General features: G+C 41.6%; 1 protein-coding gene across 1 annotated transcript in view; it reads left to right on the forward strand.

Annotated features, from left to right (window-relative positions):
* Nucleotides 1-14,261, forward strand: part of LOC311232196 (calpain-1 catalytic subunit-like) — a 100,434-nt gene that overhangs the window by 6,424 nt on the left and 79,749 nt on the right. Inside the window, exons 2-3 of the mRNA XM_084318904.1 lie at nt 5,060-5,300; nt 11,081-11,150. Coding sequence (XP_084175030.1) covers nt 5,061-5,300; nt 11,081-11,150 — 310 coding nt within the window. The 5' untranslated portion in view covers nt 5,060. The remainder of the gene's footprint in view (nt 1-5,059; nt 5,301-11,080; nt 11,151-14,261) is intronic.

A 14,261-nucleotide genomic window follows, 5' to 3' on the forward strand; every position in this document is an offset into this window, starting at 1 on the left:
ACACAAAGTATTATGTCTAATGTACATACACAAAGTATTCTCTAATATACATACACAGAGTATTCTGTCTAATGTACATACACAAAGTATTCTGTCTAATATACATACACAGAGTATTCTGTCTAATGTACATACACAAAGTATTCTCTAATGTACATACACAAAGTATTCTGTCTAATGTACTACATACACAAAGTATTCTGTCTAATGTACTACACCCTCCCTAGTTCAAAACAACATTATATCTGTATATTTTAGGGATGCTCGATATTGGCTTTTTTACCGATACCGATATTCCGATATTGTCCAACTCTTAATTTCGATACCGATACCGATACCGATATCAACCGATACCGATATATGCAGGGTTTCCCCCCAAAAAAACTGAATAATTTCAGGTAATTAATAATTTCACTGGATGCATTCAAAAGGCTTTCTAAATGTAAGCATTATCTGTGCAAAATATGATAATTAAAAAAGTAAAAATTAACATTACATATCTCTTGTTGTTGAATTAAACCAACATGCATACTTTTGACAATAAATAAAATAAGAATTGGTTCTTACTTGCTTGCCTGGGTAAATAAAGGCTAAATAAATGTAAAAAAAAAAAAAAAAAATTATTGTTTTTTTTTTCTTTCTTTCCGATACCGATATTTTCCGATATCACATTTTACTGCCGATATCGGCCGATAATATCGGTCGGCCGATAATATCGGACATCCCTAGTATATTTACAGTAACATACAGTACATTCATATTTACAGTAACATATACAGTACATTCATATTTACAGTAACTATATACTACATGAATAATACAGTAACATATATACAGTACATGAATATTTACAGTAACATATACAGTACATTCATATTTACAGTAACATACAGTACATGCCTCATTATCACAGCTATTCATAATCAGGTTTTTCATAATTGGGACATGAGCGTATCCAGTCATTCTAAATGGGGTGATAATGATAGACTGATGAGTATATTCAACCAGCTATTGGTGTGAATGTAAACACACTCACTGCCTGGAATGGAGTCGAATGTTTAGAGTGGAATGGAGTCTAATGTTTAGAGTGGAATGGAGTCTAATGTTAGAGTGGAATAATTGACCTCACACCCGCATCATATTTCTTTTGTATTTTTATTATAAATGTTTTTATTGTTTCAGTCAAATGATGCAACTGTATAGCCAACTGTATAGTTTTGACAAACTAAAACATAAAGTACTTCAAGTGTAATTTGTCTGTGTGTTCTAGTCATTATAAGGTAAGACACTTGAGAGGTTGGTCGGTCGGTCGGTCAGTCAGTCGGTCAGCACTCACAGATGTTATTGCAGAGCCGGGTACTGGGGACCCGGAGGAGTAGGCTACCTGCAGATCTGAGGGTCGATCAGGGCCAGTGTAGTCAGCGGAGGATGGGGGTTATGTGCTCATGTTTACGGACTCTCATCAGGATCCTGGCAGCGCTGTTCTGGATGTATTGCAGCTTTTGGATGCTCTTGCCAGGAATCTTGATGAAGAGTCTGTTACAGTAGTCCAGTCTTGAGGAGACAAAGGCATGGACAAGCTTCGCTGCATCTGACAGGGTTTCTCACCCCTCTGCCTTGTAAAACAAACCTATAGATGCCCCCTTGCCTGGCTGGATGTCTGGCTGGCAGTAAGTTAAGATGCTGCCATTTTGCAATGGAGAGACGTAACTCTTGTTTTGAAAATCTTTTATTATTCTTTTAGCAAAAAAGAAAAAAATTAATGGGAGGCGATGTCCTCACTGAAGAATCAAACACCACGTCATTCACCAAACATCTACAATTGTGCTTAAAGCAATCAACTGCTTAGATATCCGGAATGTTGGGTCGGTCGGGGCGCCTGCACAGCAAGGGAAGGATCTGGGAGAGGTAGTGTGACCTTCCACACGTTACACTCTCCCAGTGAGAGTCCGCGCTGCCAGGTGAAAAGAAGTGGTGGGCTGGGTACACATGTGTCAGAAGAAGCATGTGATAGTCTCCGCCCTCCCGGACCGACGGTAGGGGGTAGAGTGCACAACGACCAGGAAGGGGATTGGGAATTGGCATAACGACTAACATTGGGATGGGAGAAAAACGGAAAAAAGGAGGAAAAAGATAAAATAAATAAAAAAAAGATATCCGGAATGTCAATTTGAATAGTGTAAATAAAACATTTTCTCATGTTGATGTCAGAAGTAGCCTTTATGCTCGTCTGGACGCCGTGAAGAAACGGTGAAACACATCATCGATATTTTTTATCGCCTTTTAAAAAGATCTGCTGAATGACATTTCTAGTTTGAAATGTCAATACAATTGTGGGAAACATGTAATAACTCTTACATTTACATTTAATAGTAACTTAGCTGGACATTTTTATCCAAAGCGACTTACAAGTTCTGTACGACAAGTCATCAGGAAGGGCACAACTCGGTCGCCGTCAGTTGTGTGATAGTAATGGGTTAACCTTCTGTCGTGTGGCAGTGAAAGGGTTAACCAGCTGTCGTGTGGCAGTGAAAGGGTTAACCTCCAGTGTATTGTCACAGTGAAAGGGTTAACCGTTTGGTAGTGCGGTGGTGAAAGGGTTAACATTGCCCGTGTATGCTAACTTAACATTGCCCGTGTATGCTAACTTAACATTGCCTGTGTATGCTAACTTAACATTGCCCGTGTATGCTAACTTAACATTGCCTGTGTATGCTAACTTAACATTGCCTGTGTATGCTAACTTAACATTGCCTGTGTATGCTAACTTGCTAACTTAACATTGCCCGTGTATGCTAACTTAACATTGCCCGTGTATGCTAACTTAACATTGCCTGTGTATGCTAACTTGCTAACTTAACATTGCCTGTGTATGCTAACTTAACATTGCCTGTGTATGCTAACTTAACATTGCCCGTGTATGCTAACTTAACATTGCCCGTGTATGCTAACTTAACATTGCCAGTGTATGCTAGTTTATTAACATTGGCAGATGCTAGCTTAAATGGGAACTATCTTGTAAATGGCCTTTTCCAGTGTTTAGCATTATTTTCTAGCTATGTGGACTTATATTAATAGGATCTATGTCTCTAATTCTCAATTTGGCGCATTCTTCCAATTCTCATCTCACAATATTGTCCCTCACTCAAGTGAGTCATCTGAAATTTAGCGTATCTGTGACGTCAGAGGTTTCTCATCTGCATAATAACGCCCACCCCATCTATGCTTGTAGCCAACTGCCAGCTATGCATCTATGCTTGTAGCCAACTGCCAGCTGCCAGCTATGCATCTATGCTTGTTGTAGCCAACTGCCAGCCACCTGTATTACTGGTAATAATGGTAGCAGATAATAAATCTAGTGGCACGGTAACTGGAGGTTTCTGAACCACTAACATGAACTGAATAGTAGTAAACGACTTTCCTTACTTGTTTGTACGACCCTGCAGTTATCCATTATGGATGTTGAGATTTTACACTGTCAGATTTTCTGTCGTGCTTATTGACTCCCATTTAATCATGATTCTGGCCCCATGTAGAGAAATATTTCCTCTTAAATGCAAACGACCGTGGGACACATAGCAACTGTTGTCAACAAGGTCTGGTCTGCATAATGGTATTACAGTGAAGACAGAGATGTGACTTTTGTTTCTTGCTTCTAATCCTGTCTCAAGGTAACTGGTTGTCCAGCATGTGTGCAAGGTAGCCATACCATGTGTCTGCTATTTACAGTATGCACTGTTTATAATTATCACACTGCCAGTGACCTACTGTATGGCTGAAAAACAACATGCACACACACATACACGTACACACATACAGGGTTGGATATTAACTAAATTAACCGGATTACAAGTAAGAAATCAGATTTTTTTTTTTTTTTTTTTTTTTCTGAAAAAATATAAAGGGTAATAAGATCACACAAAAAAAGTACTTGGACTATAGTCAGAATGTTTTGAATGGAAAACCTTTTGATAGTGAAATTCAAATTACAAACACGGACATGGTTTGACATGAATCCAGGGGTGTAAAGTACTTGAGTAATTGTACTTCGTTACAATACTTCACATTCCTACATACTTCATAATTCCATTCCCTACCATTCGATTACCAATATACAATAACGTGACAAAAGTACTGATACCTTAGTACTGAAACCTGACAAAAGTACTGATACCTTAGTACTGAAACCTGAGCCCATCATCTAGAGCAGTGGTTCTCAACTGGTCTAGCCTCGGGACCCAACATTTTCCTTAGTCATTAAGTCACGACCCAAGATTTTGAACCACTATGATTTATGTAAAAAAAAATATTGCAGTAATACGCAATCTTTCAAAACATGAAATAAACACAAAAAAGTGCAATAAAAGTGCAACTATTGCTAAAAACCCAATGAAATTAAATAATATATGCTTCTTAGCAGATTTCTTAGCTTAACATAACAGACCTAAGTTTGGGGGAACTAATGGGATAACTGGGGTTGCAACAAAAGTGCAACTAAGGGCTAAAACACAATGAAATAAAATAATAATAATAATAATAATAATAAATAATAATATATCCTTCTTAGCAGACTTCTTAGCTTAACATCCCAGGGAACTAATGGGATAACTGGGGATGTTGTTTGCTCCTGACAAGAGTCTCAAAGTCTGGGGTGATGGTAGACAAAGCAACTCTGAGGTCATGCTCAATGTCCAATCAAGAAGCCACTTTCACAAAGATAGGTAGTGAAAAAAAAAATTATAAAAAAAAAAAAAAAAAAAAAAATGTAACTTTTACATTTTTTTTACACACACATCCGCGACCCACTCAAAATGGCCCCGCGACCCACTTTTGGGTCGCGACCCACCAGTTAAGAAACACTGATCTAGAGGCTTCTTACTACTTTTATCATCTGATGTGGAATCAGTAAAGAATGTAGGTCGCCTTCTCACACCCTGTCTGTCTGTCTGCCTGTCTCCCTGTCTGTCTGTCTGCCTGTCTCCCTGTCTCCCTGTCTGTCTGTCTGTCTGTCTGTCTCCCTGTCTGTCTGTGTCTGCCTCCTCTCGGTCCCGCCTCTCAGGATGTTCGGCGGGATATCAGCGAGCATCCAGCAGGAGCGCCTGAGAGCCCAGGGCATGGGCTCCACGGAGCAGGCGGTGCGCTTCCTGCAGCAGGACTTCCAGGCTCTGAGGCAGGAGTGTCTGGAGAGCGGAGACCTGTTCCAGGACCCCTGCTTCCTGGCCGCAGCCTCCTCGCTGGGCTTCAAGGAGCTGGCTCCCAACTCCGCTAAGACCGAGGGCGTGGAGTGGATGCGACCCACGGTAAGAACTGTAGACAGTCAGGAAGATGGACCCGGGATGTGGCCGATATAGAAGATAGAGAGCCGCCCCCCTCATAGTTGATTATTCGATTAATCGGTTGGTTCGGTCTTAGTCGACCAAGACGGTCTTTGGTGTGCACAAGATTTTTATTCCCTAGATTTAAAATTTGTTTTCCCTCCTGGTCGTTGCACTGCCCTACTGTCGGTCTGGGGAGGGTGTAGACTACCACATATCTCCTCTGTCGGTCTGGGGAGGGTGTAGACTACCACATGCTGCCCTACTGTCGGTCTGGGGAGGGTGTAGACTACCACATATCTCCTCTGTCGGTCTGGGGAGGGTGTAGACTACCACATATCTCCTCTGTCGGTCTGGGGAGGGTGTAGACTACCACATATCTCCTCTGTCGGTCTGGGGAGGGTGTAGACTACCACATATCTCCTCTGTCGGTCTGGGGAGGGTGTAGACTACCACATATCTCCTCTGTCGGTCTGGGGAGGGTGTAGACTACCACATATCTCCTCTGTCGGTCTGGGGAGGGTGTAGACTATCACATATCTCCTCTGTCGGTCTGGGGAGGGTGTAGACTACCACATATCTCCTCTGTCGGTCTGGGGAGGGTGTAGACTACCACATATCTCCTCTGTCGGTCTGGGGAGGGTGTAGACTATCACATATCTCCTCTGTCGGTCTGGGGAGGGTGTAGACTACCACATATCTCCTCTGTCGGTCTGGGGAGGGTGTAGACTACCACATATCTCCTCTGTTGGTCTGGGGAGGGTGTAGACTACCACATTTAAATTCACATTTAGTCATTTAGCTGACGCTTGCTACCCTACCCTACGATCACATGCTACCCTACTGTTGGTCTGGGGAGGATGTAGATGTACTGTCGGTTCAATGATCTTTGAGACTAAATCATTTTTCTTTAGTAGATATGCACTCAGAGGAGAATTGTGCACTTATTTGAAATAACAAATGTATCAAACTAAATAAATGAAAAATGATTAACTTTAACCCCTTAACATATTCAGAGCCGGCCGGATATGACCAAATTAGGGCTTGTAGGCCAGCACTTTAATTAATGGGAGGACGGGGATATTTGCGAACGCTTAAACTATATCTTAAATTATGGCTATGGGTCTAATACACCCGTCGCTTATCAATGACTTGCTTGCAGTCAACATGTACGAAAGGGATTGTTTTTTCATCTGTACATTTCCGTTTTATACTGTTTTGAATGAGAGTATAGTTTTGGAGATTTCTAGTAATTCCAGAGAAAGACGCGATAATAGCCCTTTAGTGGAATACACAAAACACGTTGTAATTTTTCGGCTGATTTATGAATCGTTTTCAAATAAACGCTAGATTATCGATAGTATAGTGTCCTTATGCATGCTAGAGAAGCGGGCTGAAAAATCGTTTATCCGTGCCTTGCTCCACGCCAACGGCACGCACACACACACACACACACGTTGTGACCGCTGTGAAAAAAACATCTGATTAACCCAATACTGGTAACATAGATTCCTTACCTCACATCTGATGTTCTGCAAAAAGATGAATCCAATTCCTGACCATTCCAAATATTGATCGCGTTTATTGATCCAACGTTATAGTCCAAAACACATAATCCAAGCTGCTCCCAGCCTCCCCAGTCATTGTGGTAAGACGATACTGCTTGCCTGAGAAGGGAAACCCGGACCGGAGTTTTTATTCTGATGAACATCCCCAGCCAATCCAATCCAATGATGTGCAATACCATCCGGGAGACGATAGGCGGCGGTATTTGCCCTTTTGCGAGCTCAGACCCATTCCCAACGATAACATCAGGTTGGATGGATGAAAATGAAATGGATATCGCTAATAAAAGAAATAGCGATTAAAACCCGACTATACTTGTGATTGGCAGGCAAGTTATGGCGAGTTAACCCGACTATCATTGTGATTGGCACGGAATGGGTTAACAGGTAGGCAGAAAAGTGTAAATTTTTTTACTTGAACTTGAGGACGGCATACTTTTTTTGCAAAGCTTAGCTTTATACTTTATACTTATAGCACATGTCATGCATGAGCCTTGTCTCTTTTGAAAGATAACATTCTGAAGTTACTAATGCAAAAAAGGATAATCACTTTTAGTGCTAATGAAATAGAATAACAGAGGTTTGAACTTGAGTTGAACTTGAACTTGTGTACTCGCATTTCTCTTTAGTGGTTGCCAGATTCCAGATTCCATTATTCCAGCATAGAGGTATGAGCTGGGAAATACCACGGTTCCATAGCCTGAAGTGTGTAGTACAGCTCAACATTTGATAAAAATCCATAAAAAAAAATTGTGCTTGAGAAAGGTTTTAGTAAACTGTGTACCAAAAAATAAATAAAATCCTCCGTGGCCATCCACCTCCGTGAGTTCTGAAGATTGAGTCACAACTAATTTTTGCTTGTCAACTTTCACCTACTTCCTCTATTTGCCCCCCTCCCCCCCCTCGTTGGAAGCGGACACTCGTTGCCTACAACGCTGACCAATCATTTTCGCCATCAGCGGTCATTGGTCAGTTCTTGAGCATATACAGTCTGACGTGGTCATTTGACGCGTGGCCTGTAAAAAGATGCTCGCCTGATGTATCGTCATGTAACTCAAGAACCGAGGCACGGAATTGGTCGAGTGAGGTGGCGTTTGAAAGGCGGCAAATTCAAGTTTCGAACGGTATATTACACGATCGCCGGAAAATGCAGCCCCGAGCCGGTAGACGCTCGCAAAGTGCCGGGACGTGCGCGCAAGTGCGAAGCGGGACTGCCAGTGCACGTTATGAGGTTAAATCTATTTACACTTGTGGGATTGACATTGGGGAGCGCTTTGACATTTTTGTCAATCGCCCATTTGGCCACAGGTATCGGCCGATGCCGATTATTTCAAAATGCCAGATATTTGCCTGATTAATCAGTCTATCACTAATTCGATCGATTCCCGCTCCTCCCGGGCAGTGTGTCGAAGTGTCCTTGAGCAAGACACTTAATACTTAACCCCTAATTGCTCCCGATGAGCAGGTTGGCACCTTGCATGGTCGCCTCCGTCAGAACTGTGCCAGAACGATTCTGGTGTGAGTCAGCCACTACTTCCTGTGTGGTCAGAACTGTGGCAGGAAGTGCACTCTGCTTGCAGACAGACTGTATTAGCGAGATAAGTTTGGCAACAGCACATGACTTTCAGCCATGAATGAAACATTGTCTCTCTGGCGTGGGGGTGTTGTCTCAGATGGATCGCATAACGAGGCTCACTTTGGTCGTTTGCAACGGGGAAATCTTGCTACAAAACAAACGTATTCAGAGAAAATAATGAAACGTGATATTTTATGTAAAATTACAGTTTACTACTGTACATCTTGAGGTGAAATGTGGGTTTTAAAGATTTTTTTTAATTAATCACAATCTCTACTCTCATTCCCGTTAACAAGATGGTGTCAGAATGAACCAACTTCTTTAAACAGACTTTGCAACAACATGCTTTTTTTAATAGGCACTCTTCCCCTTACCAGCCAGCCAGCCAGCCAGCCAGCCAGCCAGCCAGCCAGCCAGCCAGACAGGGAGACAGACAGACAGGCAGACAGGGAGACAGACAGACAGACAGACAGACAGGGAGACAGACAGACAGGGAGACAGACAGACAGGGTGTGAGAGGGCGACCTACATTATTTACTGATTCCACATCCGATGATAAAAGTAGTAAGAAGCCTCTAGACTAGATGATGGGCTCAGGTTTCAGTACTAAGGTATCAGTACTTTTGTCAGGTTTCAGTACTAAGGTCTCAGTACTTTTGTCACGTTATTGTATATTGGTAATCGAATGGTAGGAATGGAATTGTGATGTTTGTGTTTATGTTGGTCTCACCGATAAACGCCACCAATTTGCATATTTGATGATGTCAGTTTGACAGTGTCTCCACTGTGACCACTTGTGGTACAGTAATTACGTTAGAATCCCTGACGATCCTTTTTGCGATAGGCCACTCCCATTCCCACACCCCCTTTTAGCCAATTGGCACATTGGACACACACTTGACCTCCGTGCCCAAGTTCAGCATCCTAGGGTGAAACCTGTGGCCGCTAGAGGGTGGGGACATCTTTGTCTACCAACCGACAAGAGTGACCTATAGGGAGGTGTAGTCTGACGTCACTTTAGTTTCCCGCGAGGTCCACCCGTATAGGGATTTATCATTGGGAAAATGTATTATCGGCTATTGTAATAATTCTGCCTCGTGAACATTGGCAAGCTTTCCATTTTTGCACAAAATGAGTTCCCTTCTTTCACTAACATTATTGTTTAAAGGGGACATGTATTGCTATTCCTAGCACTATTTGGGCAACTTTACACAATTCCTGTGAGTCTATTGAACACATCTGTAAGCTTTTATTAAAATAAATTAATTGTTTTATATTTCTAATCAAGTACTCAAAAGCCAATTTTTTTTTCACTTTGGATTTCAGGCTGTGTTGGCCTGGCTCCGACCATAAGCACTGTGTAAATGAGTTGTGCTACTGCTGCTTCCTGCGAGGTCCAGGTTAATTGCGAATTGTTTCATGTTGAGCTATAGATTGTGGATGAATACACACAGAAAGGTACACCATGCCAATGTTCATGCTTTATTTGTTTTAAACAAGACGATTTAGAAATGGGTCCATTGGAAATACATTGCAATTTCAAGCGAGGTGGACTGGCCGGAAACAACAATGACGTGACCACTACACCTCCCTATAGAGCTGCTGGTCACAGCTAGAAAGGCTGTCAAGCCCCATTGAGACTGAAACAACAACACTAGAGCTGTTTCTTCAGCTTTGCTTGAGCTTTCTTTTGTTCATTTTGCAACATCAAATCTTTTTGACTGGTTGGATTGATCCTGATAGTTCAGATGTCTGGAACCCTAGCCATATCAAGTTCAAGTTTCAAGTTTGCTTTTATTTGTCACGTATAAAGTACATTACAGTGAAATGCTTGGTTCTGTATGTGCTTCATACAGAAGAAAAAAAAAGTAAGAGGAATAAGTCCCAACACTATACAATATACAAACTAAAGTACAACCTAAGTACAATGGTTGTACAATGAAGTAAAAATGCAGACAATGAGGTACAAAATGCAGACAGTGAGGTACAAAATGCAGACAGTGAGGTAGAAAAACATAAAGAAAAGGCTAAATGCTAAATGAGGTATGGATGTAGTGTAAATCTCTTAAAATCTCTTACGTAAGAAAACACGTAAAACTATAAAAATTTACCGAATCAGGCACAATCTGGACGGAGCCCACAGAGAGGCAGAGGACAATGCGGTGCCATGTTGCCACATGTCTTCCTTACCGATGATGTCGTCGAGGAGTCCTTTCTCAGCACAATCCATGCTAGTTCCGGACAGTTAGCTGCAAACCAATGCAAAGTCAATGGGGTCAAGCTGCTGTCTGTACAGGCCGACTGAGGACAACTGACATCTACTCTGTGTGCACTGTGTGGAGTAAATGTCAGTGAGCTACGGGCAGCAGCTTGACCCCATTGTCTTAGCATTGGTTTGTGGCTAAATATCCAGAGCTGGTATGAGGAACAGCAGGAACCTCAACCTACAAATTACAAATCGAGAAACATCTTGTGGACCAACCAACTGACAAAGCGACCCGCTGGTCGCAGCTAGAAAATGTATTTCCCGGCCGATTGGATCTAGACGGTACTTTCTAACAGCTAGCTAGTGCTCACTTCTTTGTGCTCATCCATGATTGTTTGCTGTGTTTTGTGGACTGCAGGAGCTGTCGGATAACCCTGAGTTTATTCTGGGAGGAGCCACGAGGACAGACGTCTGTCAAGGAGCACTAGGTGAGTGTTGAACACGGCTGGTGATGCTTGTATCGTCGATACAGTGATGCTTGGAGACATTTGTACAATATAATGTACAAACAGGGTGGCTGGGTGGCGCAGCGGACTAAGCGCTCGTCACCAACGCGTGATACACTGGTATTGAATCCGGCTGTCAGCGTTGCAGAACGGCAGACCATGGCTCCTCCCACGGCCACACTCTCAGACCCACGCTTTCAGGCCCACGCTTTCAGGCCCCTCAGGAATTTGGGTCACGAGACCGTCACCTCGCTCTCCCAAGGGCTGATTTGGGTCACAAGACCGTCACCTCGCTCTCCCAAGGGCTGATTTGGGTCACAAGACCGTCACGAGACCTCCGTCATCTTAGCGCCACCCACCCAATGGCTGAATTTGGTCCCGAGACCGCCGCCATCTTGGGGAAACGGATGAGATAAAACTGCGAACGAGATTATCATGTATGAGAAACAAGACTGTCATGAGCTACCCAGTGATGAACAACCTTTCTGAGAAAACTACCATTATTATTAATTAATTAATTGGGGGATTGTGATGTCACACTGTAGATGGGGCTTCACAAATCTTTGAAGTCACCCGCACATTCTTATTTTATTTTATTGCACTTGTGTTTATTCTATTCTCAATTAAATGTTTCTTATGTTTGACCCCAGAGAGCAGCAGTTGGCTAAGCCACCAAATACTGGGGGATCTAAAAAATTACCAAACAAACCAAACACAGTACATGTCATCGGTCATATGGCGCCCTGGTGCCAGTTTCATAATAAATATGGATCGCCATGAAATATGTATTGGCCGGTGAAATATGGATTGTTGCCAAGGTAACAGCCATCGCAAGACAGAGAAACAAAATAATAGTACTGTTTAATCTAGCTAACCAACAGTTTCAATATTAGCCAAGTTACAAATACCAAATATAATTTACATGTATTTATTGAATACAATGAGAGCGAGACATGGGGTATACCCATGTCTGAAACACAATGGGAAGCAGCACTTAGGAATGGTAAAATATCAAAATGTGTTGGATATCAAAATTGTACAATTAAAGATACTACACGGGGCCTATAATCTCCGCTACGCCACCCGACCGCCTGCCCCATCCATCCTTTTCTATCTTTCCCTATCTCATTATCAATAAACAAATAAACCTGTTCCGTCCTCTGAGCTTTTAAAATGGACAAACTGGTTTAGGCAACTTAGATTACAAGTCAGTTTTGGAAAGTTATGTGAACACAGAGGGGCAGAGCTCGAGTTTTATATTAAGATAATATGTGAGCAAAAAAGAAAAGAGAAATCTATAAAGTATATATTTTACTCATACATCCTCTGGCCTGTTTGTAGAACTTCCCTGTGTTGTTGACAAAGCTAAACCATATTGATATGAAGTCTAAATAACATGAGAGGATGCCGTCATTATTGCACTACTGAGTTATTTGCTGCTATGTTTCAATATTATAAGAAGAATTATAATAATACTTTTGAGTTTTATATTGTTTAAAACTTCAACAGCAGAAGCTTATATGCTAACCATCAAAACATTAAAGAATATTTGGAGCAATTCCATAAACCTTTCAATAATATCATAGCAATATCCGAAACTTGGTTTAGCTCTGAGAAAATAGTTGACATTGAGTTGAATGGATATGAACTCAATTATATTAACACGATTGGGAAAAGAGGTGGGGGTGTAGCCATATATATAAGAAATAGCCTCAAATATAAGGTTGTAGAATGCATGTCAACTACCATTGACAACTTGATGGATTGTATCTCAGTAGAGATCTGAGAAACGTGATTGTCAGTTGTGTATACAGAGCTCCAGATTCCAGCATTGAAGCATTCAAAGACTGCATGGAGGTGTTATTTGCCAAGACTCAGAAGGTTACATTCATCTGCGGGGATAAATCACTGTACATTCTATATTGCTCACTAGTATACCATATCTGAACTACTGTGTGGAGATTTGGGGGTAACACTTGTAAATGTAAAACCATTTGCTATATGCTATACACTACAGTCTATGTGATGTGGTGGGTACGTATGATGGTAATTAAGGAATTATTATACATGACTATTATTATGCAAGTAGGCTATGTCTAAGCTACAATATATTATACATGAACTGCTTGTTTTTTTTAATCTGTTTATTACTTGTTTTTTATTATTATTTATTTTCAATTTATGTTCGAAATAAATAAACTCATTCATTCAAGATATTGTGTGAGCAAAAGTATAGTTACTGGCTGTACAATACTGCTGTAGGCCTATAATACTTATGTAAATAAGTAAGGCAATTGAAATATATCTGCAGTACAGCTCAATACACAGAATTGTTAAGGGGATGCAGACCAGAGAAAGACTTCCGTCTTGTTTACATCAGGGTCCCCCATTTTCAATTCATCATAAATGTACAGTTCCCTCCCCCTTGTATATATTTACTGTATGTCACAAATGTAACAGTACTGCATTGAGGTCTTTCTCTGGTCTGCATCCCCTTAACAATTGTGTGTATTGAGCTGTACTGTACTGTACCCATTCTGCAATCTGTTAATAAAATTTTCAATCAATCAATCAATCAATCCCGCACAGTGCAATACTCCAATTCAGCCATTGGCAATTCAGCCATTGGGTGGGTGGCGCTGCTGAGCGGGCCTGTAACGGTCTCGTGACCCAAATTCCTGAAATTCCTGAGGGGACCCTGAAAGCGTGGGTCTGAGAGTGTGGCCGTGGGACTCGTGGGAGGAGCCATGGTCTGCCGTTCCAAAGCTGGATGCTCCTCGCTCAATTGGCAGAGTCAGCGGGAGGGAAGCCGGTGGGGTGGTATTCTCTAATAGTAACCCCGGCTTGTATTTGTTTCAACTGTAGCGGATACCAGGCTTGTATTAGGAGGAGGCATGTATAAGAGAGAGGCCTATATTTCTATAATGATCATAATGAATAAATCAACATTTTGTGTCAGTTTGAACCCAGTAAAATGTACTGGGTTCATTTATTGAAACCAAGTACTGTATGAAATACTCTAGTAAACAGTGCAATTACAGGTGGTCAAAAAAAGTTAAATAAAGTAAAATAGTGCAATCACAATACTGGTAT

This window comes from Notolepis coatsorum (genome assembly GCF_963971535.1).
Source record: "Notolepis coatsorum genome assembly, chromosome: 7".
NCBI lineage: Eukaryota > Metazoa > Chordata > Actinopteri > Aulopiformes > Paralepididae > Notolepis > Notolepis coatsorum.